Consider the following 22,579-nt stretch of genomic DNA (forward strand, 5'->3'; position numbering starts at 1 on the left):
CAGATGTGCTCGCTGTGCAGGTTATGGATCATCACATATCTGCATCTGTTGCTTCTTAGCACTTCCGGTGTTCATGAATCAACAAAAGATCTTTACAAAATTTCAAATGCCCGTACATATTGTACACTGCCTCTCCCAAGACTCCTACCCTGACATCCAACCTAAAACACCTCTTGTACGCTCGTCGTCAAAGTCTTCGTTCCAGACTTGGCAACACCCGGCAACGGAGCCAAATCGTCTTGGTGGGACACGAGGATACGGTCAAGCGTCGACTTCTCGATAATCAACCTGCCCGTCTCAAGGACATTCTTGACGTCGAAATCCCTCCTTGTCTTCGCCACGCCATGCTGGCCCGCACCCTCCAGCGCCTTCCACAGATTCGCCCGCGGAGTCTCGGTGATGATCGTGCTCCTGCGATCGGCATTGCCCCAACTGTTACGCGCGAAGACCTGCTCCAGGTACTTGACGCTGTCCTCTTCCAGCTCAACGCCATCCTCAACGACAATCAGTTCGCCGCGCCTATACCGGTAGCTTAACGCCGTGCGCCACGCCAGGTCGTAGATCTTGCGCGGCAGACCCGTCGCGAAGTCGCGGGGCTTGGGGCCGAAAGCCACACCTCCACCCCGCAGCATTGGACTCTTCTTGTCACCGAGACGCGCGCGACCCGTACCCTTTTGCGGCCGTATCTTTCTGTTGGAGCCGTGGACCTCGTCGCGCCACTTGGTGCTCGCAGTGCCCTGTCGCGTCCTGTCGCCCTCGAAGACCACTGCGCGGTGCAGAAGGTCGCGCCGCAGCGGCACTAGCAGGTGCGAGGAGGGGTAAGTGGCAAGGCGCTTGGGCTCCATGGCCGGGAAGCTGTAGATGATGGCTTGCGCGTCGGGGCGCTGGATGTGGGCCGGGACATCGGGGACGTAGAAGACGGGGGAGTGTGCGGAGGTGGTGAGCTTGGAGGAGGGCAGGGCGGTCTCGGTAGCCATGGTGCGGGCGGTGATGGGGGAGGACTGATGCGCATGTTAGCGGGTATGCGGGGATGGTTGAGCGGCGGCGGAGGAGCTTACGGTGACCGAGGACTGGAGCAGGCCATTGCGGGAGGAATTGACCAAGCCCCTCAGAGGAGCTGCTACCCGACTGCCTGCCATGATGTGATGGGCCCTGCGAACGCGGTGGTGATACCTAAGCTGCTGGCGCTCGCCGATGGAAAACCTGTCGGGGCCGGAGAAACGCTCGGCGGTCGCGCATGCGGTCAATGCTTGCGCGGGCAGAAGAGCAATTCTGTCATGCATCATCCGCCGCATCGCTCCCACGTTTTTTTGTCTTTTCCCATCTTTCACCCTACGCCAACGTCGCTCTCAGGTGCCTTTCAGTGCGCCTGATTTCGTGGATTCCTCATTCCCGCTTCCCCCCAAAAACAAAAAACCTACTCCCACAAAACCTCCCTCGGCCTAGAGCCCAAAGTTTAGAAAAGTGAGTCGCGCTTCCGTTTGCTCACAACCAAAGGCAACAGCCACTGACTTCTAAATAGTGAACCATTACGAAGAGACGGATTTCTATGGTAAGACTTGACGCTTTCCCGTCTCGCGCAATTTCTTTGGCTGACATACATAGAGCTGCTTGGCTTGGACAGTGGCGCATCCAAGGCTGAGATCAAGAAGGCATACCACAAGGTACGAACATGCTCTGCTCTTGGAGTACCGAACACTCTTGCGAACCATCCTCCATACCCGCGCGGGTTGGTATACCGTCCGATACTAACCATGCCTTCTAACAGGCTGCCCTCTCCTCCCACCCGGACAAGGTCTCCCCAGAGGAGCGCGAAGAGGCCGAAACCCGCTTCAAGGCAGTATCACGCGCCTACGAGATTCTTTCCGATGATGACCAGCGACACCTCTACGACACGCACGGCATGTCGGCGTTCGACGGTTCCAAAGGTGGCCCCGGTGGCATGGATGCCGAAGTCGACTTGGATGATATTCTCCAGCAGATGTTCGGCATGAACATGGGTGGCGGCATGCCCGGCATGGGTGGTATGGGTGGACCTCCCAAGCGGCCGCGCAAAGGACAGAACGAGGAGCAAGAGTATGAGATTACTCTTGAGGAGTTGTACAAGGGCAAGTCGACGCGGTTTGCGAGCACCAAGAATGTCCTTTGCTCGACTTGCAATGGTTCTGGAGGAAAGGAGAAGGCGAAGCCGCACCAGTGCGGCGTTTGCAACGGCAAAGGTATGCCCGATCCAGCTCAGTGCTATAAGGTTTGCATTGCGCATTCAAGCTAACATTATCAGGCCAAACTACACGCCTTGGTGTTATCGGTTCCGGCCTCATGACGCAGCAGACCGCTACATGCAGCACATGCCAGGGTTTCGGTCAGATTTTCAAGGACAAGGAGAAGTGCAAGAAGTGCAAGGGTGCCCGCGTTGTCGAGACGCGCAAGATTCTCGAACTCTACGTTCCGCGCGGCGCGAGAGAAGGCGACAAGATTGTTCTGGCTGGCGAAGGTGACCAGTTCCCCGAGCAAGAGCCTGGTGACATTATCTTCGAGCTGTCCGAGGTCCCGCATCCCGTGTTCCGCCGCGCCGGTGCTGACCTGCAGGCGGATCTGCACGTCACCTTGGCTGAGGCCTTGACTGGCTTCAACCGCGTCGTGCTGAAGCACCTGGACGGCCGCGGCATAAAGATGCACGTGGAGCAGCCCAAGGGCAAGATCCTCCGACCTGGCCAGGTGCTCAAGATCCCTGGCGAAGGCATGCCGGTTAAGAAGAGCGACCACGTTGGCGATATGTACCTCATTGTACACGTCGACTTCCCCGAGGACGGCTGGCTGGAAGACGAGGCGACGGTGCAAAAGATCCGCGACGTCCTGCCCGGGTCAAAGCCGGAGATCACGGCGGAAGAGGTCGACGAGGTGGACTTCGATTTCGATGCGGATATTGAAGAGTTTGGTGCCGACTCGGATGACCCGCGTGCGGCGAATGCGGCTTGGGAGGACGACGATGACGAGGCTGGACCACAGTGCGCGACCCAGTAAACCGCGAACTTTTCGTCATGATTCTTGAGCGCAGATGCGCATTGCATTTGCATGGCGTTGGTGGATCGGGTTGGTAGATGAAGTCGTACAGCGAGCTCGTTCGTGGACGGCCGACGAGGAATTCGGGTGGATGTTGGCCTGGTGGGTCGCGAAACGGTACTTAGAGGTTATATCCCGACTCATATATCAGATTTCCAAGGATGAATACTTCCTTTGTTACGCCGGGGCCATGGGCTCATACTCCGTCTTTTCTGAAGCTCACCAAAGTCTCGAGAACACGGCGCGAATCTCACTCCCATCCGCTCCCCTGATTCATTCTCTCAGCCTCCTCCTTCATCCTCTCCATCCACCGCGCCACCAAGTCCTGATTTTCCATCTCCAGCTTCTCAGCCCTCTGCTCGGCCATATTAAACTGCAGGTTCAAGCTAACAAGCTCATCCTGCACCTCCTCGACCAGTCTCCCCTTCCCTTTGATTTCAGACTCACGGTCCCGCAGCTTCCGCTCCAGCAGCGCCTTTTCCCGCCCCAGTTCAGCGACCTGCTTGCTCTGGGCGGAAGACTGCGCGCGCGCAGCGCTCAGCTCGCCCGTCACGGCCGTCAGCTGCGTCTGCAGCTGCGCGCGCGACGACTGCGTGGTCGCGAGGTCGGCGCGCAGGCGGGAGAGGACGTCGCCGGCGTCGGGGGCGGGGTCGGGGGCGACGGCGGGGCTGGCGCGACCGAAGCGCGAGCGCGCGCTCGGCGAGGGGCTGACGGGCTTTTTGGCTGCCGCGGCGGCTGCTGCGTCGTCGGTGGGTGGAGCGAGGGCGGGCGCGGCGGCGCGGTCGGCCTCGAGGCGCGCGGTCCGGTCTGCGAGCTTGGTGTCTGGGTTTCGGCAAGGTGTCAGTGGCCGCGAACTACTGCTGCTACTGTTGCTGCTGCCGAGGGGAGCCGCACATGCGTTTATGTAGGGTTCCTGGGCTTTTTCGCGCGCGTCGCGCACTTTGAGGGCGGTGGAGTATTCGGCGAGCCAGCTGGTGCTCATGGTGGGTGGTGGGAGGAGGGCATGGAGAGAGAGAGAGAGGACGGGAGCGGAGGTGCAATGCGGAGTTGAGCTCGGAGGTGTGCCGCGACATTTTTCAACGTCACGGAACTATTCCAAACACCTCGAAACTGCGCAATGTCACTACTTTTACGCGTCACGTCGCGACGCGCTCCCTTTGTCTGCCGCTCTTGCTCTCTGCGCCAAACTCGAGCTATCTCCGATAGACCCAAATTTCTCAAGGGAATCAAAAAACAAGAATATGTTCCTGAGACGCCCGTTCGCACACGATTCGCACCATCACCGACCGGCTATCTGCATTTGGGGTCGCTGCGCACCGCGCTGTTCAACTACTTGATAGCGAAGCGCACGAATGGCCAATTCCTGCTGAGGATTGAGGACACAGATCAGGTTTGTCGGCGCGGACTTTATTGGAATACTGGCTAATGGTGGGAAAAGAAAAGGACAATCCCAGATGCAGAAGCGAGGTTGATAGAGGATCTGCAGTGGGCCGGATTGCAGTGGGATGAAGGTGCGTTGAGCGCAGCGCCTTGCTGAGAGGGGCGCATGCTCACGCAAATAGGACCTGGGGTGGGAGGCCCGTATGGGCCCTACAAGCAAGTACGCTTCACGAAGCTTTGCCTCATGCTCAAATTATTGACAACCACAGTCCGAACGAACCGAGATCTACCAGGATGCTGCCAAGCAGCTTCTGGAATCCGGCCACGCCTACCGCTGTTTCTGCACCCCGGCTCGACTGAAGGAACTGGCGGAGCTACGATCCTCAATGGGCCTGCCTACGGATTATGACCGCCGATGCGCCCACATCGACAAGGCTGAAGCCGATGACCGAGCCCACCGTGGAGAGACCAATGTTATTCGTCTGCGGGCGCCCGACAAATATCCCAGCTTCTATGACATAAACTACAACGTTGTGGGAGGCGCGACGAAGCCGGCTGTCAACAATGCAAGCGAGTCGTACGAAGACCCGGTCCTGCTCAAATCAGATGGCTTGCCGACTTATCATCTTGCGAATGTGGTGGACGATCACCACATGAAAATCACCCACGTCATTCGAGGCACGGAGTGGATGCCCACGACACCGAAGCACATAGCTCTGTATGAGGCTTTCGGTTGGGAGCCACCAAGGTATGCTCACGTCGGATTGTTGACGGACAAGTTCGGCAACAAGCTGAGCAAACGAAACATGGACATTGACATTGCTTCGTTCCGGAACAAGGGCATTCTCGCTGACTCCTTGGTCAACTTTGCCGTCCTGCTTGGCTGGTCATCCAAACAGCAAAATGAGACTTTGACACTGAACCAACTCGCTGAAACGGTACGAACACGGTTCTTCGGCGCGCAGCCCACCCAGAGCTAACCTCACACGCAGTTCACAATGAAATTCACCAAAGGCAACGCGAGGGTCGAAGAAGGCAAGCTGGATTACTTCAACAGGCACCACAAGCTGCTGCGGCTCAGACCAGGGGACCCGCTCTTCGAGCAAGCAAAGGACGAGCTCGTCGCGCTGGTGGGCCAAAACGGGCACCCAGGAATCGACCCCAGCATCCTCAAAGACAGGGACGTACGTGGACACGTGCACGAGGCGCTCAAGTACTCAGCGCACAACTTCACGACGCCGGCCGACTTCCTCAAGACGCACGACTTCCTGTTCGAGGCGCACTTCCCCAACGTGCGCATCTCAGCGGACGAGCACGCCGTCTGGGCCGACGCGTGGGCGCCCATCCTCGATGCCACCGAGCCCTACTCCACGGCGAGCCTCGAGGACGCCCTCACGCTCGCCACGATGCACGCTACCGAGAACCTGGCCGCTCGCTACCCTTACCTAGGCGACAGGAAGAGCCAGCTCATGGGCATCGCCAAGACAAGAGGCTACCAGCATTTGCGCGCTGCCATTAGCGACGGGAGACGCGGCCCCAGCGTTTTGGACTTGATCCAGATCGTCGGCCCGGATGCAGTGGTTCAGCGTTTACGCAAGTATATGGATCTGACGCGTGAGGTTCCGGTGTTTGAGCTGCCGCCACCGGCGAAAAAATAAATAGCTCTTGGTTGGCGACTGTGCAAGATTGCTGTGCATGGTTTACGTGTGTGAGTGTGTACTGCTTGTGATGATTTGATCCCCCCCGGCACGGGTGCTGCGCTTGTGCCTACATAGTGTGCGGACGCGCAGCCACGGCGAGAACGCCAGTCTGTACAGGTGGAAGCGTGTCCTGGCTCCGAGTTTGTTGCAATCGTATCCGCATACACGGTCGTCTCAATGCCATTCATCCTCTGTATTGGGCGCGGACGCCCCCTACAGTATCTCTCTCCCTCTCTCTCATGTCATGCGCCTCGCCTCGCCTCGCCCACGCTCGTACAAAAGATCTATATTCATTGCATAATAACAAGGCGCGCAAAACGACGCGCCGTTTTAGGTAGCTCCTACATATGGTACACATACAGCTAGGCAGGCAACGGGGCACCCCCACGGCTCAAGCCATCCATCGCGCCCCCACGCACCCAAACACACCCCTCCTCATCCGCGCCACTACCTGTACCGCGCACCATCCTTCTTCTTGTACGGCAGCTTCAGCGGCTTCTCGCGGCGGAACTCGACGTCAGCGCCCGGCACGCCGGCGCGCTTCATGACGCCATCGGTGCCCTCGTCCCAGATAGAGCGGAACAGCGTGACGCCGACGGGGTCCAAGTCAAACGCGTCGACAAAGCTGCGCAGCACGAAGCCGTCGCGCTTCAGGGCGGCGGGGCCGGCGCCCTCGCGCAGCGCCGCGACGTCGAGCTCCTTGCCCTCGGGCTGCTGCAGCACCCACACGCTGAGGCGGTGGTAGGGCGAGCCCTTCTGCGCGAACGGCGGCAGCCACCCCAGCGCGACCTGCGAGTCGGTGCTGAGGGCGCCGAGGTCCACGCGCGGCGCCACCGGGCTGATGGGCACGTTGGCCGCGACAAAGTGCGCGCGGTAGTCGAAGCCGTTTTTGGCTACGTTCGGCACGTCAGAGTCCACGACCACGATCGTCACGAGCCGCGTCCCGCGGTCGAAGACTTGCACGCGCAGCGTCCCGGGGACCTCGCTCACGCGCGAGTCCACGAAGTCGCCGGGTGGTACGCCTCGCTGCTTGAAGGACAGCGATACGTCTGCTACCGGGTCCAGCGTGGGCAGCACGTCGGGCACTAGGTAGAATTGCGACACGCGCTGCTCGAGCACCTTGCGCTTGTATTGGCGCCATTTCCTGTCGGCGAGGTAGCGGTAGATGGGCTTGTTGAGGTCGCCTACAATCGCACAATGGGGTTAGCTGTCTTGTATGCCCAGCGGGGGAATCAACATCACGTACCCTTGCCGTCCTCGAAGCGCATCTTGACCAGCGGGTCATTGATATCGGCCAGGATCTTCAGCTCCTCAAGGTGATTTCGCATGCTAACGAGACGGAGCTTCTTCTCGGCGTCGCCACCACTGACGGCCGCGTCCTGCGCCTGCACACGCTCTATGCGCGCGCGCTGCGTCTCAATGGCCTTGATCTTCTCGGCCCGGTCCGCGGCCAGCACGCTGCGCGCCTCCTGGAAGCACTGGAACGGCAGCTGCTCGAAGGGGATGTTGCCGGCCCCTGCGGCCATGACGGCGCGCCGTCTGCGGCTGCCGATCGGCTGCACGCCCGTCCGCAGCAGCTTGCGCTCCTCGCGCCGCGTCGACACCGTGTTCGGGTCCAGGGGTGCCGCTGTCCGTCCCGCAGCTGGTGCTGGTGCTGCTGCGGCCTCCGTTGCCGCCGCTGGCTTCTGCACCTGCGCTTCGTCGGCTTGTCTGGCCGTGTTGCTGATGCTGCGGAGCTGCGTCAGCCCCGACAGCCGTCCTGGCCGCGCCGGCGCGCTGCTTCGGAGGCAGGCCCGCAATTGGGTGGCGGCCTGCTTGGAGGCGGGCATGGTGCGTTGTGGCGGCGGTGGTCGTGGTCGTGTTGGGTCGTGGTTGTGGTTGAGGCCCGCGAGCGTCGTCGACGTTTTGGTTCTCGCGGCCGTTTTTTTCGCGGCGAATCCAAAGCTCTCCGACGCCAGCGCTGCTTCACCACCTACTTATCAACTCCAGACGTTTTTTACCCCGCACTTCCTGTCTGTCTTCGCCCGAATTTACCATTGAATCACGCACGTTTCTTGTCAGCTACAGATTGCTCTCCAACAGCAAGATGCGCGCCCGCCATCTCTCCACCACTGCTCAAGCTCTCTATCGCGTCTTCGTCCAACCCTCGCTTTCCGTCCCCGCACGCCTGCCTGTCTGCGCTCGACCTTTCCCTGCCATCGCGGCCGTCGCGCGATGCTCGCCCGCCCAGATCCGGACCGCCGTGTCGGTGGCGAATGTCAAGCAGCAGCTCGAGGAAGAGCGGCCACCCTACAACGACGAGATTGAGTCGGATATGATCAACATCGTCGAGGAAGACGGCACGTTCAGGCCCAATCTGTGGCGCGACGATGTTCTACGCCGCATGAACCGAACCACGCACCATCTCGTCCAAGTTGGGGCTGAGGGTCAAAACTCAAAATACCCCAACCCGACGTGCAAAGTGCTCTCCAAGATATTCCTGAGGCAGCAGGACAACGAGAAGCTGGAGAAGCTCAAGAAGAAGACCAAGTCGGTCGAGGACCTGAGCAAGACGATTGAGCTGAACTGGGGCGTCAGCGACCACGACCTCTCGCACTGGATGAAGCGGCTGGTCGAATTCCTCGAGGAGGGGCGTCGCGTGACGATCGTGCTGGGGCCGAAGAAGCGCGCTCGCAAGGCGAGTCAGGAGGAGGCCGAGGCGGCCCTGGCCAAGGTGCGGGCGACGGTCAAGAGCGTCAAGGGCGCGAGGGAGCGGACGGAGCCGATTGGCGAGGTGGGCGCTGTCATGACCATGGTGTTTGATGGCAAGGAGAAGGCACCGGAGGAGGTTGAGGAGATGGAGAGGGGGAAGAAGGAGGCCAAGGAGGCCAAGAAGAAGGAGAAGAACAAGGATGGCAAGGTCAAGGTCAGTCGGTATGCACTGAAGCAGGAGGAAAAGAAAGTGAAGGAAGAAGAGGAGAAATACTTGCGGGAGGTGCTGGGATCGCAGAAAACACAACGGTCTAAGCCAAGGGGCGAGCAACGTCCCGATTCACGTCCTCTCCATGGTTTTACCATCCTGAGGCGATAGACAGCAGGCGCGCCTCCAATGCAACTTCTCTTTTCTGCCCGCCCCAACTCTCCTTCCCCACAACAACAATTTTTCACTCTTCGCTGCCATGACCTCGCATCCTGCCACGCCCTCTAGGCTGCACTTCGCCTTTGCCATTGCCCTCGTGCAATCCAAGCCCCCCGACCTCTCCGTCACAGGTGCGTCTTGTCCACGCCTGCCGTGTCCCGTCTAATGCCTCTGCCTAGAGTACATCTCACGCCTTCGCGCGCAGTTGCTTCCGGGCAGGAAACAGCATGATCCGCACACTGTAGACCGCCACCTTTCCGCCGCGCGCTACTGGCAAAAGCGATGCGCCGGGGTAGAGGCCGCGCGAGATGAGCTTCAAGCTCGAGTCGCCGAACTCGAGAGAAAAGCCGATTCGCTCCAGAGTCAGAACGCAGGCCCGTCGTCCGGCACGAAGCGACGCGGCGACGCAGCTGAGTCTTCATCTAGTCGCCAGAGCAAAAAACCAAAGGCTCCCAAGAACACTTCGTCTTCTCAGCAGCCTAACCCCACTGAAGCCACCCTCCAGGATGACTATGAGACGTTTGGTGCCGTTGGCATTGGTAGGAATGTCACTGATGGTCGAAAGAACTGGGCTGACAACGTAGCAGTGGGATCTACGCTTGTGCAACATCTGTACAAGGCCCATAAGCTCATCAAAACCGGAGTTGCTCCTGACAAGAGCATCGATACCTGCGCGCTGTCTCACCATGTCGTTCATGGCTCATCCGCTCTAGCATCAGTACTTGATGCGGCGTGCAAAGAGTACCAGCAACGCATCGGTGAAGCTCTGGCGTCCTCTAAAACGAGCAATAAGAAGCAAAAGGCCGCCATCTTCGGACCCGTTCTAGCAAGGCATAACGATATTCTCTTCTCCACGTTCACTGCATCCACTCGAGCGTTTGGCTCGCTATTCTACAGCGTGGGGAAACTGAGCCAGGCCGGTGCAACAAGGGAAGAACGGGGGACGGTGATATACGCCCTCGTGGCAAGCTTCTCTCGAATGCTGGACACTCTCATGGATGCTGCCACGACGCAATCAGAGCAGGAAGAATCGTCTTCTGACGATACGACATCCAGTGCGCGGTCCAACACGGCAAAGCAAAAGGCGGCTCGAGCAGGCCAAGCTGCACTCGAAGTCCCCAAAGAGCTATCCCAGGTTCTCCTGGTGATCGTGACATCCCCATACACAACCGACGCCCTGCACCGCGAACTATTCGAGGGATTCCTGTTCGTGCTCCTCGAACGCGTGGGCAAATGGCTCTACATCTGCACCTTCGGGCACGACCGATGCGCCACCATCGCAGAAGACATACGCGCTGGCGCCGCCGCGCTCGACGCCCCGCCCACGCCGCCCGAGGCCCGCGCCATGCGCCTCAGCCTACCGCACCTGGTCCGCCTCCTCGAGCGCGCCATGGCCATCGCGCCACAGCTCGTCACGCCCTCGGCATCAACCACCGCGAAGCCCAAACCCGTCAAGCCCGCGCGCGCCAAGTCAGTAAACCCTTCGTCGTCCGCCGGCACAGCACGCGGCGCAGGCCTCTCCCTCGCGGCCAAGAACAGACTGCAGCAGACGCTGGTGAACGCGACGTTTGGCACCGCCGGCGGCGCGGACGCCGACGCCGACGACGAGCTCATGGACTGCTTGCGCATGCCGCGCGCGCGGGGCGCGCTGGGCAGGGATGTGGCGGCGGCCTTGGCTGTGGTGGAGAGGGAGAAGGAGGGGGAGGGGGGCGTGGATGTCGGGGGCTGGTTTACGGGCGAGGTGTGGCGGTTGCTGGGGTGGGAGATTTTGGGGTGGGAGGGGGATTGGTGAGGTGGGTGGGGTGTGGTGGGATGGAAGGTGGTGGTGGTGCTGGGTGGCTGATGGCTGTTTCTGGGTGTCTGTGTAGCTAGGTATGGTAGCTAGCTGGTCTGCGGAAGTAGAAGGTATTTTGCAGTTAGCTAAGTAGGTTTGATTGCTGGGATGAGAAATTATTTTATTTCCACTTCCGAATAAAGTATTATCACCACCGCACCAATAACAACTCTCCTAGCATTACATAACATAAGTATTAAAACTAAAATAAAAAGAACTAAAGAATTCTTCAGTCGCTTTGAATATAAACTTAGCTAGTGTATTCTAAGTATATATATATATATATATATATATAATAAACATCCTCGAAATATTAAATAAATATAATAAATAGAAAATATAAACACATCACTTAACTAGATAATAAACATAGATTCTTATCCTTTTCCCTCTCTTTCTCTTTCCATAACTATAATCGCCGTCGCATTAACCTAATCAAATACTATCCCGTTATCTGCATTCATATTTATACATGCCCAGTCCCAGTGGGTTATAGATCGTATGCTCGGTCCAGGATATAGGTAGGGATAGCTCGAAGCGCGTATATATTGTCTATATATATATATATATATCACTGCTTACTTATAATCCTGGCCGTAGCTCGTAGGTTGAGTAGCGTGCGTATTCCATAATCTCTACCTATCTGCGTACGTACGTACGTACGTACGTACGTACGTGGCAGTCTGCCCGGCGTACATATGTGTGTGTATGTGTGTATCTATCAAACCCCCCAAACCCCAAACCCCCAATCCCTTACTTGATCAATCAATAAGGTAAGGTAGGTAGGCAACGTGAAAGAAACTGAAACTGAAACTGAAACTGAAACCGAAAGCACACTTACCTATGTGCGTACCTGCGTACAAGAAGCCGAAAAGACCCCAAGAGAAGAAGGAAAAAAGACAAGAAAAAGAAAAAGAAAAGGGTATCAATCACCTCCCACACCACGCACAACACACTACGCACCCACAGCCGCCATCGCCCCCACCTCCGCCCAGCCAGCCTCCCACCCAACCCTCAGCGCCTCCCCAACAGCGCACGCAGCATACCACCCCGCGCCACCCAGCAGCAGCGCCCCGGCCGCCGCGCCGGCCGCCCGGCGCCACGCGCGCTTCTCGCGCTGCTGTTGCTGTTGCCACTGCCACTGTTGTTGCAGCATCGCTGCCGAAGCCGAGGAGGCCGGACAGCGCTTCTCGCCCCCCGCTGCACCCGCGTGCGCAGCCAGCGCGGCGTCGTACGTCTGCTCAGCAGCCATCGCAGGCGGCAAAAGAGTGCTAAACAGCCCGTCCAGCTCGTGCACGAGCCCCTCGCAGCGCGCAAAGATCGTGCCCGCCTCGGCGAGGATGTCGGCGCGCTGTGCGGGGGTAAGCAGGAGTTCCGCCGCGCTCAGCTGGGCTTTAAACGCGGCTTTGATGTCTTCGCCGTCGTGGGTGCCGGGGAAGTGGAAGAATGCGAGGCCCGTGGCTGCGAGGTCCAGCTTCGGTGCTCCTTCCCCTCCCTCTGCTTTCTTCTCGGTAGTAGAAGTGCGCCACCACTCCTCCCCCGCGCCGAGGAACTGCCCCCGGATCCAGCGCCCGCCGCTGAATACCGCCATGTACATGACCCACGCGTACGCGAGCAGGACGTGCGGCCGCGCGGCGACGGCGGCGCGGATATGCGCGACGAAGGCCGCGGCGGCGGGGCTGCTGGCTAGCGAGCGCGCGAGCGAGGCGTCCACGGCGGCGGGCGTGGGGAGCGCGAGCAGCGCTGCGAGGTCTGCGCGGAGGCGCGCCGTCCGGGTGAGGCCTGGGGGGAGGAGCGATGCTAGGAGCGCGTGTGTGGTTGCTGCTATGGGGTCGGGAAGGCCGTTGGTGTTGTTGTCCGCGATGGAGGAGGAAGAGGAAGATGGCGTCAGGGTTGCGGAGGAGGAGGACGCAGAGACCGAGGACCAGGACTCCTCGAGCGCGGCGGCAGTGTCAGTGTCGCTTCCGCTGCTCTGCGCCACGATGTCCCCCCATGCCGCCTCGAAGGCTAGGTAGACGTGGGCGAAGTGCTGCAGGCCGAGGGCGTAGACGCGGGGCGAGGGGGCGTGGGGCGGCAGCGCGAGCGGCAGGCGCGCCGTGATGAGGCGGTTGAGCGACGTGTGGACGGATCTGTGCAAGGGGGGAAGGGGGGTTAGTTAACTAGCTAGCTATTGTAGGGTATGTATGTATGTCTTTTTATTTGTGCGACGCGCATGTACGTACCTGGTCGCGGTGTTGATCTCTTGCGAGAGGGCGGGCGGCGCACCCGCACCCGACGCGCTGGGAACTTCAGGGCCCGTCTCGGCGGTCGTCATGGGTGGCTATAGGTGGGTATGTCTTGGGCACACTCGACTCGACGACAGCATCAAATCTAGCGGTAGTAAAACAGTAGTGATAGTAGTAGTAGTAGTAGTAGTAGTAATAGGTAGCAACGGAGAAGGAGGAGGAGGAGGAGGAGGGAGCGACTCTTTTTCTTCTCTGCCGCGGTCCAAGAACCAAGGTGTGCAGCTCCGGACTTATGGCCGACACAGCGCTAGTATAAGAGCGAAGAAAAAGCTTAAGGCGGGCAGAGCACGCGCTGGCGACGGCCGAGGCAAGTGGCATGTCTCGTGGCGGTTTGGCGGCAAGGTTAGGTGGTTTTTCGGCCACGGAGTAGTGTGACGCCATCGCGGGCGCGAGCAGCACTCTCAAGCGTCAGGGCGTGGAGACCTCAGTGTTTGCCAGCGTGCGCCCTGTTCCCGCTTGTGGCGTTCCTGCCCTACCGACCTACCGACCAAGAAAAGCCCCATCGGACGACCCCAATGTCATCTGAAGCCCGTGTCTTGCATCCTCGAAAGCCATGGCTTTGGGGAGAGAGAGATCTGCCACTTCCCCTCAGCTTGCTCCAGAGTTCGCTGACACACGCACCAGTGCCCGCGCCGTGTGTGTGTGTGTGTGTGTGTGTGTGTGTGCGATCGCCCGCTCCGATCGCTGTCCCGCACGTCGTGTCGTGTCGTCGTGTCGTCGTGTGCGGGTGTCGGTGTCGGGTTCTCGCGCTCTCGCTCTCGCGTTCTAGGTCTGCGGGCGGAGCACCCGAAGGAGCCGCAAATAGTCAATCCTCCTACCGAACAAACAAACAAACAAACAGCCCCTTACCGAGCTAGCGCGGCATGTAGCAAATAGTCCAGAAAACAAAAGACAAAGACAACCCCGACGTTCTAGCCGCCGCCGCGGGCGCGCACAAAAGCCACGCAATAACCAATAAAAGGCGGCCTAACAGCACTAGAACGAGCGTCGAGAGCCTACTCTAGGTAGTTACCAACTCAGAGACAGCCCGCGTCAATGGCAGACCCGGGAATAACACCTACCTACCTGGCCCCTGCTCTACTCTAGATCTCAGCACGTCAGTCTCACCCGCAGCGCCCACAGGCTACAGCAGCAGTTAGCAGCAGCAGGAGCAGTCCATGTGTCCGAGTCATGCCCACCACCGTACGTTACTCCGTACCTACAAAGCAGGCCATGTGAGCCTCACCTCGCTCGCAAAGGAGGGTATGACATGACGACCAAGGTCATGAGCGTCTTGCGCCTTGTGCTTGCCGGCCCGGCTGACCTCCACCACCAAGTAGGTAGCCCCATGTTTGCCATCCACCATCCGCCATCCACCATCGCCATCTGCCATCGCCATCTGCCCCCTTTGTGCTGTGCTGTACTGTGCTGTGCAGTGCTGTTGACGTGACGCGCCCTGTGCGATCTGAAACCGAAACCGATCTGTTCTGTTCTGTTCTGTTTGCCCGCAACCCGCCACCCGCCACCCACCACCGACCGTCTGTCAGTCGGGCTGTGCGCCGAGCCGCCGCGCCGAGCCGCGCGTGTCTTCCATCCGGGCTTGGATGTCTTGCTTGTCTTTGCGTGCGTGCGAGCGTGCATCAAAGACCGATCGATCCGCGCTCGCCGGGGCAGCCGGTCTCGGTCTCGGTCAACCCGCGCGTCCCGTCGGCGGGCAGCCTCGGCCAAACTCACATTTGCGACCCACCAAAATTACGTACTACTTAGTTTGTGTTGGTGGATCTCAATTCCATCAATTGGCGCAGTGCCAGAGTGGTTAATGGGTGTGACTCGAATCGTGTCGCAGCTCATTTGCAGCAGCTTCACTATCTCCGATATCACATGGCTTCGGCCGCGCAAGTTCGAATCTTGTCTGCGTCGCTTAAGACCGATCAAAGTCATCTTTTTTTTTTTGCTTTTTTGCTTTTGGTTTTTTGGTTTCTCGGGTGTGGTTCTGCATGCACGTGCGTGGCAGAAAACTGATTTTTTTGTTCGCTTGGGTGCGGGTGGATTGCATAGTTTTGCTTTTTCCACGGTTTAGATGGCGAATAAATGAGTTTTTCTTTTTGGTGAGTTTGCAGTCATCGGCACATGTTGACGGACGGACACGGTTCATGCAAGGTTATCGTACAATTCCATTCTGCAGCATTCCACTCAAATTCGTCTGTCGCTTTAATCCTCATACAAGTTGCTCCACCTGCTCAAACTTCCACCAGCACGCCCTCGCTCTCAAACGCACCCGTCATCCCGTCCTTGGCCGCCTCCATAGCCTCAAGCTCTTCGTCCCCGACCTGCTCCACAGTCTTCGCCCACAAAGCCCTCCAATTCCCCATCACCCAGACCTTAGCCTTGCCGCCCTTCTCCCTGATCTTGCCCAGCGGCACAACCGGCTCCTTGAACTCAATCTCCTGCGCCCTGCTCTGCCCCGGCGCCAACGTGATCAGATCCTCACGCCTAGGCGGCAGCTTGCGGGACACCTTGATGGTGGGCAGCTTAAAGGGCTCGTCCCCTTCAGAGGCCGCGGGCGCTATGTGCACGAGGCCGAGGGCCAGCGCTTGCGGGTCTAGCGGCGAGTCCCAGGTCAGTAGCGTTAGGGGCGCGGAAGCGTGCGTGTTCGTCAGCTTGATGCTGAGCGTGGGCGGGTTGGCGCTGGTTTGCGCGATGCTGAGGGCCAGGTCGGCGGGCGTGGCTGTCGAGGACGACATGCTGGTGTTGGGGTGGGGAGTGCTGCTGTTGCTGGTACGCGAGCGGTAGGTGAAAGTGGTGATTCCGATGAGGGCGACGAGGGCGAGGAGCAAGGCGCGCGTGCTACTGCTGCTGCTGTTTCTGCTGCTCATAGGCGTTGGCTGATGTGGGTAGATGGCTGGCTGGTCGTTTGCTGCAAGTGGGATACCGCAGCGCTTTCGAGGAAAAGGCGAGTGTGAGGTCTTCGCGCTAGGAGGCCTCGGAATCGATCGAGGGGGGAAGCCGTGGTCCTGGAAGCTTTGCCCGGCTGGCCTTGATTCTGGGAGTGTGGCGAGACAAACAGCCAGTGTCTTGTGCAGCTTCCGGATCGGGATCGGTAGGTATCAAGTGCGGGGAGGGCCGCTTCGCTGGCGGGTACCTACCTCCTACCTACCTACCTACCCACGTACCCAGGGCCCGATAGATTGCCTTTCGTGTTCGGTCGACGGGCTTAGTTCCCGGCGGGATACCGAGACTAAAGCTGTGAAAGCGCGGAGAGGGTCCAGAAGGCGAGCGGTCCCGCGGACCGTGAGCTTCGTGTCTCGATAAGAGGACAAGCTCACGATCCTGGCCTGACCCCGCACCGGCTGCTAACCGCGGTGGGAAGCTTCTCCTTTTGGCACAGACAAGATCAGTGGCGCTAAAACAAGCTCCCGGGAACAATCCTTCGAAGCGACGGCGGTGATAATGCAGGTGAAGCGTTTAACAATCTCGGCGCCAAGGGCTGAGGAAGCTTCTCGAGGACGGGGAATTAAGTGACGAGCTCGACCTGACAGCGGGAAGCTGCGGTGCGATGCAGGTACGGCTTGAAGGAGCAGGTGAGTGGCGGTTGGAGCTGAAGCGGTGCGCGGTAGCACATTAGAGTGCGGCTTGTGCGCGCCTGCCTAGACGGAAATGGGAAGGCAGGTAGAGATAGAGGGCCTTCGAGCCGTTCCGTGGTGATGTTCACTCGGTCCATGCACCGGAATACGAGCATGCACGTCGTTTCTGCGTCGTCCTGCGTCGTCCTGCCATGCCGGTTCGGAGGTGGCCGGCTGTTGAGGCCTCGATGCGCGGTCACGAGCGATGGTGAAAGATACGGCGGCAGACGGCCTGAAACGCACAAGCCGGCGATGCAGCTGCTTTCGACTTGCCGTAGGGGGAATTGCAACGCGCCGAGAGCCACGGACAGGGGCCAGCAGCGGATGAGGCTGCGCTGAGGCGTGTGGGCGTGTGGGGAGCATGAGCATGGTGAGGTGAGTGGTTCGCCGAACGTGCAGGAACAGACGCCTCGCCCCGCCGCCGCCAAGCTTCGCCTGCTTCAACCCACTCCAACCCTTCGTCTCCTCCAGCCAATTCCCTCTCTCCGCCGCCATATCTCGGGCCTCGCCAAGTCCTCCTCTGGACCCTATGCGAGCCTTGCCTTCCTGTCCGGGGCACAGCCGCGCCGATCTCCAGCGCTCCAATATAATGCAACTCTTGCTACCTTATCAGGACCTATCCATTTCTCGACAGTCTCATTGGCTCCGTCCTAATGTCGCCACCTCTCTCTGGCGACATCATGGCATTCGTGGCTCAGGCTCTCTCTCTCTCTCTCTGTAGGCGCCGGTAGTGATCAATCATTCTCTGTCTCTCTTCTCGCGTCAAGTCACACATTGTCCTCTGCGAAAAGCGAAAAAATGACTAGGGGTCTCACCCCATCAACAAAGACTCGTGTTAGTCTTGTGTCGTGATTGGGCCGGTTCCCCTCCGAGGTTGCTCTTGAGGCTGTGGTGGCCTTGACCGTGACCTTTATTCTAGGCATGGGTACCGTCATGGTCCCAACGCTGCCATATCATGCTCCCTGATCCCTGCCGCAGCAGCAGCCTAGGTCTCCCCACATCCCGGGAGGCTTCTAATGCAACCTCTATCTTGCCGCTTCGGTCGTCTCCGTCCTTTCTTTTCCAGCTTCTTTTTTCTGTCTGGCACGAAATTGGGCCAAGCCGGCTGTTCGGGAATTTGTCGATTTACATCAGAGATGTGATAGCATGGTCAAGTATAAAGGACCTTTGTGTCCTCTCCAAACTGATCACCAGCAGCGCATCTGAGCCAGAAAGCAGCAAGATCAACTTCCATCGTTCAGCAGAATCCATCACCCTTCTTTCAAAATGAAGTTCTTCACCAAGCTTTCCCTCGCCGCCCTGGTCTCTCTGGCCAGCTCCGCTTCCCTCAACCTGAACAAGCGCGAGTCTCCTCTCGATGTCAAACTTGAGATGGTCGGCAACACTGCCGTCAAGGCCACCGTCACCAACAACGGTGCTACCGACCTTAACCTGCTGAAGAAGGGCACCTTCATGGATTCTGCTCCGGTCGAGAAGGTCGAGATCTACTCTGCTGGTACGTTTTGCCCTTGCTTACCTTTTAGTTCTTACTGACAACCCTCAGACTCCCGTGTCGCCTTCGACGGTGTCAAGTTCCGCCTGGCCACCGACAACGTCGCCGAGGATGCCTTCACGACCATCGGCGTCGGCAAGACCGTCGAGGTCACTTTCGACGTTGCCGAGATGCACGACCTGACCACTGGTGGTTCCTACGACCTCCTGGCCCAGGGTGCCATCCCCTACGCCGAGGCTGGCTCGACCACGCTCGTCGATGCCCTGCCCTACCTCAGCAACAAGGTCACCGCCAAGGTCGACTCCGCTGAGGCCGCCAAGGTCCGCGCTGCCTTCACCGAGAAGTCCAACAACCTCAAGGTCCGCGCCTCCCTGCAGTCTGACTGCACTGGTACCCGCGGCTCTTCGACCAGGAGCGCCATGACCAACTGCGTCTCTCTCGCCAATGCCGCCGCCTCGGCCGCCACCTCGGGCTCCTCGAGCAAGTTCTCTGAGTACTTCAAGACGACCTCGTCCAGCGTCCGCAGCCAGGTTGCCGCTACCCTCAAGAAGGTCGCCAGCGAGTGCGGCAGCACCAGCTCTGGCTACTCCGACTACTACTGCACTGACGTGTACAACTACTGCGAGAGCAACGTCCTGGCCTACACGATCCCCTCGCAGAGTGTCGTCGTCAACTGCCCGCTCTACTTCAGCGCCCTGTCCGTCCTGACCTCGACCTGCCACGGCCAGGACCAGAGCACCACCACCCTCCACGAGTTCACCCACTTGAGCGAGATTGCCGGTACCGACGACCTTGGCTACGGCTACAGCGCTGCCACCCGCCTTACCACCAGCCAGGCCCTCAACAACGCCGACTCCTACGCTCTGTACGCCAACGGTAAGATTCAGCCCTCCAAGCACTTGCTAGCTACATTTACTGACTGCATCTATAGCCATCCATGTCGGCTGCTAAGCGCATCGTGGCGTGTTCCATGATAGAAACTGAACGATGAGGACGACAAGCCAATACAAGCCAGATACTGTGGCAGCCAGGCAAATTTCTTTGTTATTTATGTCTTCTTTCGAGCCGATAGTGCTCAGTGATGGAACCGAAGGGGGTTTGTAGATAGTCTGAAGTGTTTGATCAATTTTGTCACCCCGGTAGCTCCTGCTTATATCGTCGTGACTGCGCGTTTGGGTAGCTGTTTGCTGAGCACTTCATTCCTTCCTCGTCTGGTGCACTGTCAATCTACCTCTGCGTTCCGCGTCTGTCCAGTTCCCAAACCAAGCACACATCGCTCAACAGCCACGTCTCATCCAACAGTTGTATCTCACTCGACGGTTATCGCTCTGTCATCATCATGGCTAGCCTTCGTTCTGAGCTTCCTCCACACCCTCTTTATCATTCATGGCCGTATGCAAACCATCATGGAGACTTGCCCATTCTCGATTGTCCCATGTGGGACGAAATCCAGAGAAGTCCAATTGATCTCGGCATGCCGTTGTAAGTCTTCCTACGATATCAAAAAAATCTCATTCTAACTTTACATAACGAAAGATGGGAGGTTGCGACGGTCATGATTACCGTTCTTGATCCTAGGACAAGGGAACGTAGGCTTATGGTAGTGCATTCTAGCCTGCTGCAGCGTACCTCGACCTACTTTCAGTTGCGTCTTAAAGATTCAAAATACGTAATCGAAGAGGACCATGAAGTGACAGGGGACTACATCAATTGGCTCTACACCGGAAAGACTCCATTCTCGAAAGAAACGGATGACGCCTCGCTCAATCGTTTTTTCAGACACTGCTACCGCGTTTGCTTTTTCTGCAACAAATATGCAATTCCGAGATTCAAGGACGCCATCATGAATACGCTCGTGGACCTGGTTTACGTTCATTGGCACATACCACTCCTGACGGATGTTATATTCGTCTACAACAACACACACAAGGGAGACGTACTGAGGAGCTTCATGTGCGACGCGCTTATCGAAACGAACGCGAATTTTGAAGGTCTCTGTGACGTTGATAACCATCGCGAGTTAGTTAAAGGTTGCCCGGACTTCCTGTATGACCTGACAGTTCGTTACGCCCCAAAACTTTATAGGTTGCAAAACGGGCAAATTCCAAGCAACTGTGGCGAGGAGTGGCTTAAAGCTGTTTGGAGGGTCAGAGACAAATGCCTCTATCACTGCCATCAGAAGCCTATGGATAATGCAATCCATCGGATGCCGATGAGCTGGCGACCGCCCAATTCTACTTCTCTGATTATGGAAGACGAGGTTGGACATACTATCCAGTCACCAACGGTAAGCAATACTCCTACCATTGATATTAATTTTAGTGCTGTTAAACTAACAGAAGGATTAATTTGGCTTCAGACACCAATAAACCGCAGGAACAGTAGCTTTTCATGAGAGGACCTCTACAAGACCGGTGCGGCGTCTTATATTTTTGCATTCAGTCTTCGTTAATGGTTAGAATTCAACAGCGCAGTTTTTCCCATTACACATTTGGAATTGGTACTGCTCAATGCGACCAGCTTACAAGTTAGCACGTCCAATTACCATTTTCTCTTACAAAGTACTTCCGCAAAGACATCTCTACCAGACACCAACAAACCCTCCGACATCAACCGCACAACCTCAGCACCCCTGTCCTTCGGGCTATGCACCAACGGCGCACCAAAAAGCAAGCAGCTACTCAACCGTTCCGCCTGTCCGCCTGCCCGCCTGCACCCTCCCGCCTCCAAGCACCACGTCGTGGCCCCGCTTCCCTGCGTGCGCCCCGCACCATGCACCTCGCGCCCAACTCGCCCTAACCCACCACATGAGCTACATACAACGGGCTGTCTAGCCCATCAGTTATGTAGCTAGCTGACCCTGCAGCTCAACGGCGTAGCCTGAGCCCCTCCTCCATTCATCCTTCCTTTCATCTATCCATCCACCCATCTATCCACTCGCATCCTCGCAAACGCTCGCCACACCGCCTCGCCCGCCCTGTTACGTACAGCGCCCAGACGACGGCCTCCGTCCTTCGCCAAACCCTGCCCCGCTATGTATGCCCTGCCTTGCCCTGCTCCGCTATCCCTGCTCCTAAAAGCATATACGCGTAATCCTACAGCCGCAGCTTCGCCTCGCCTCGCCCTCGCCTCGAGGCGGGGTATGCGGATGGGAGGGATGCCAGACAGACAAGCAGGCAAGCAAGCAAGCAAGCAAGCAGACAGGCAGCAGGCTTTGGGCTCCTTCGCCACGCTGCGCCGCGCCGTTTTCGCCGCCACTGCCGCCGCCGCTGCCCCGCTACGTGCCTTGCTTGAGACGTCGCAGGTAGAGCGGAAAAGTAGGTCTGCTTGCTTGCTTACTGCTACTGCTGATGCCTGTACGCGGTAAATACGGTGTGCAAGGTGCATACTGTTGGGCCGTTGTGCCTGGCCGTACATAGGTATGTATGTCCTTACCTATACCTAGCATGCTATGGACAAGCACGCAAGCAAGCAAGCAAGCAGAGAGTGCAAGACCGATCGCGCATCGCATCGCAGCCCTTCGTATCGCGTCACACGCCCCGGCGGCGGCGGCACATCACCATGGTCGCATCGCAGCGCCGCGCATCCCTCCCACACACACACGCACACACTCGCGCACACACACAGCCTCCCCCACCGAGCTGAGCCGAGCAGAGCAGAGCAAAGCAAAATGATCGATCGATCCACCCTTGGCCTCGGCCGCTAGCTAGGTAGGTAGGTAGGTAGGCAGGTACGCACTTGTGCTATTTTTACGCTACGCTACATCCCTGCGCCGCGTCGCGCACCCCTGTCGTGTGCGGTGGCAATCGCTGCTTGTGCGGTGGGCGCGTCGTGGGTGGGTGTGGGGTCTGTGTGGAAAGAAAGGATGGGACGATGGGAGGATGCGAGAGGGAGAGGGGAGGGCTTGCTGTGTGTGTTTGTGTGTAGACTGATGCTGTGATGGAGGGCTGCTTCTGCTTGAGCACTTGCAGGTGCGTTCATCTTCCTTTCCGTCGTGTGTATAAACAGTTGGATTATTATCATCGCTCGTACGTATATACACATTACCTACTACCTACATGCCGTCATTGTCGTCAATGTCGTTGTCTTCGTTTTCGTCGTTACT

At 58.3% G+C, this 22,579-nt stretch overlaps 14 protein-coding genes and 1 non-coding gene across 15 annotated transcripts; 7 read left to right on the forward strand and 8 right to left on the reverse strand.

The window, feature by feature from the left end:
- Nucleotides 1-61: 61 nt before the first annotated feature.
- Nucleotides 62-1,068, reverse strand: K452DRAFT_273544 (uncharacterized protein). The gene is made up of 2 exons (XM_033539148.1): nucleotides 1,059-1,068; nucleotides 62-1,001 (listed from the first exon to the last, which is right to left on the reverse strand). Exon 2 carries the CDS (start codon nucleotides 975-977, stop codon nucleotides 162-164), a length of 816 nt encoding a protein of 271 aa, XP_033396465.1. The 5' UTR covers nucleotides 978-1,001; nucleotides 1,059-1,068; the 3' UTR covers nucleotides 62-161.
- Nucleotides 1,069-1,549: 481 nt separating this feature from the next.
- Nucleotides 1,550-3,024, forward strand: K452DRAFT_309856 (uncharacterized protein; the record flags this gene model as incomplete). The annotated part of the gene is made up of 4 exons (XM_033543277.1): nucleotides 1,550-1,552; nucleotides 1,608-1,664; nucleotides 1,769-2,219; nucleotides 2,282-3,024. The coding sequence occupies 4 exons, from the start codon at nucleotides 1,550-1,552 to the stop codon at nucleotides 3,022-3,024; spliced, it is 1,254 nt and encodes a 417-aa protein (XP_033396466.1).
- A 289-nt stretch (nucleotides 3,025-3,313) lies between these two features.
- Nucleotides 3,314-4,045, reverse strand: K452DRAFT_230148 (uncharacterized protein; the record flags this gene model as incomplete). The annotated part of the gene is made up of 2 exons (XM_033537079.1): nucleotides 3,314-3,885; nucleotides 3,958-4,045. 2 exons carry the CDS (start codon nucleotides 4,043-4,045, stop codon nucleotides 3,314-3,316), a joined length of 660 nt encoding a protein of 219 aa, XP_033396467.1.
- Nucleotides 4,046-4,180: 135 nt separating this feature from the next.
- K452DRAFT_193462 (uncharacterized protein) lies at nucleotides 4,181-5,720 on the forward strand (the record flags this gene model as incomplete). The annotated part of the gene is made up of 5 exons (XM_033535884.1): nucleotides 4,181-4,453; nucleotides 4,502-4,574; nucleotides 4,626-4,663; nucleotides 4,713-5,381; nucleotides 5,436-5,720. Coding segments are annotated over 5 exons (1,338 nt in total), but the record flags the coding sequence as incomplete, so codon positions are not given.
- A 693-nt stretch (nucleotides 5,721-6,413) lies between these two features.
- On the reverse strand, nucleotides 6,414-8,066 carry K452DRAFT_273556 (uncharacterized protein). The gene is made up of 2 exons (XM_033539149.1): nucleotides 7,390-8,066; nucleotides 6,414-7,327 (listed from the first exon to the last, which is right to left on the reverse strand). Exons 1-2 carry the CDS (start codon nucleotides 7,970-7,972, stop codon nucleotides 6,591-6,593), a joined length of 1,320 nt encoding a protein of 439 aa, XP_033396469.1. The 5' UTR covers nucleotides 7,973-8,066; the 3' UTR covers nucleotides 6,414-6,590.
- Nucleotides 8,067-8,123: 57 nt separating this feature from the next.
- K452DRAFT_288844 (uncharacterized protein) lies at nucleotides 8,124-9,256 on the forward strand. The gene has a single exon (XM_033540737.1). The coding sequence runs from the start codon at nucleotides 8,230-8,232 to the stop codon at nucleotides 9,211-9,213; it is 984 nt and encodes a 327-aa protein (XP_033396470.1). The 5' UTR covers nucleotides 8,124-8,229; the 3' UTR covers nucleotides 9,214-9,256.
- Nucleotides 9,257-9,301: 45 nt separating this feature from the next.
- K452DRAFT_319634 (uncharacterized protein) lies at nucleotides 9,302-11,053 on the forward strand (the record flags this gene model as incomplete). The annotated part of the gene is made up of 3 exons (XM_033544251.1): nucleotides 9,302-9,392; nucleotides 9,441-9,800; nucleotides 9,849-11,053. The coding sequence occupies 3 exons, from the start codon at nucleotides 9,302-9,304 to the stop codon at nucleotides 11,051-11,053; spliced, it is 1,656 nt and encodes a 551-aa protein (XP_033396471.1).
- An 835-nt stretch (nucleotides 11,054-11,888) lies between these two features.
- Nucleotides 11,889-13,652, reverse strand: K452DRAFT_50911 (uncharacterized protein). Its single transcript, XM_033546766.1, has 2 exons — nucleotides 13,318-13,652; nucleotides 11,889-13,224 (listed from the first exon to the last, which is right to left on the reverse strand). Exons 1-2 carry the CDS (start codon nucleotides 13,407-13,409, stop codon nucleotides 12,051-12,053), a joined length of 1,266 nt encoding a protein of 421 aa, XP_033396472.1. The 5' UTR covers nucleotides 13,410-13,652; the 3' UTR covers nucleotides 11,889-12,050.
- A 1,430-nt stretch (nucleotides 13,653-15,082) lies between these two features.
- On the reverse strand, nucleotides 15,083-15,647 carry K452DRAFT_288847 (uncharacterized protein). Its single transcript, XM_033540738.1, has one exon. It carries the CDS (start codon nucleotides 15,298-15,300, stop codon nucleotides 15,112-15,114), a length of 189 nt encoding a protein of 62 aa, XP_033396473.1. The 5' UTR covers nucleotides 15,301-15,647; the 3' UTR covers nucleotides 15,083-15,111.
- K452DRAFT_t100 lies at nucleotides 15,158-15,279 on the forward strand. Its single transcript has one exon. It is a non-coding gene; the product is annotated as a tRNA-Ser (tRNA).
- Nucleotides 15,600-16,103, reverse strand: K452DRAFT_230259 (uncharacterized protein; the record flags this gene model as incomplete). Its single annotated transcript, XM_033537083.1, has 1 exon — nucleotides 15,600-16,103. The coding sequence occupies one exon, from the start codon at nucleotides 16,101-16,103 to the stop codon at nucleotides 15,600-15,602; it is 504 nt and encodes a 167-aa protein (XP_033396474.1).
- Nucleotides 16,104-17,006: 903 nt separating this feature from the next.
- K452DRAFT_309863 (uncharacterized protein) lies at nucleotides 17,007-17,351 on the reverse strand (the record flags this gene model as incomplete). Its single annotated transcript, XM_033543278.1, has 1 exon — nucleotides 17,007-17,351. One exon carries the CDS (start codon nucleotides 17,349-17,351, stop codon nucleotides 17,007-17,009), a length of 345 nt encoding a protein of 114 aa, XP_033396475.1.
- An 820-nt stretch (nucleotides 17,352-18,171) lies between these two features.
- K452DRAFT_288850 (uncharacterized protein) lies at nucleotides 18,172-19,578 on the forward strand. Its single transcript, XM_033540739.1, has 3 exons — nucleotides 18,172-18,477; nucleotides 18,526-19,350; nucleotides 19,406-19,578. The coding sequence occupies exons 1-3, from the start codon at nucleotides 18,249-18,251 to the stop codon at nucleotides 19,423-19,425; spliced, it is 1,074 nt and encodes a 357-aa protein (XP_033396476.1). The 5' UTR covers nucleotides 18,172-18,248; the 3' UTR covers nucleotides 19,426-19,578.
- Nucleotides 19,579-19,584: 6 nt separating this feature from the next.
- On the forward strand, nucleotides 19,585-20,963 carry K452DRAFT_50932 (uncharacterized protein). Its single transcript, XM_033546767.1, has 3 exons — nucleotides 19,585-19,956; nucleotides 20,011-20,761; nucleotides 20,834-20,963. The coding sequence occupies exons 1-3, from the start codon at nucleotides 19,814-19,816 to the stop codon at nucleotides 20,867-20,869; spliced, it is 930 nt and encodes a 309-aa protein (XP_033396477.1). The 5' UTR covers nucleotides 19,585-19,813; the 3' UTR covers nucleotides 20,870-20,963.
- Nucleotides 20,964-21,348: 385 nt separating this feature from the next.
- Nucleotides 21,349-22,062, reverse strand: K452DRAFT_50978 (uncharacterized protein). Its single transcript, XM_033546768.1, has one exon. It carries the CDS (start codon nucleotides 21,889-21,891, stop codon nucleotides 21,388-21,390), a length of 504 nt encoding a protein of 167 aa, XP_033396478.1. The 5' UTR covers nucleotides 21,892-22,062; the 3' UTR covers nucleotides 21,349-21,387.
- Between the last annotated feature and the right edge of the window lie 517 nt (nucleotides 22,063-22,579).

The sequence above is a fragment of the Aplosporella prunicola genome (genome assembly GCF_010093885.1).
Source record: "Aplosporella prunicola CBS 121167 unplaced genomic scaffold K452scaffold_16, whole genome shotgun sequence".
Taxonomy (NCBI): domain Eukaryota; kingdom Fungi; phylum Ascomycota; class Dothideomycetes; order Botryosphaeriales; family Aplosporellaceae; genus Aplosporella; species Aplosporella prunicola.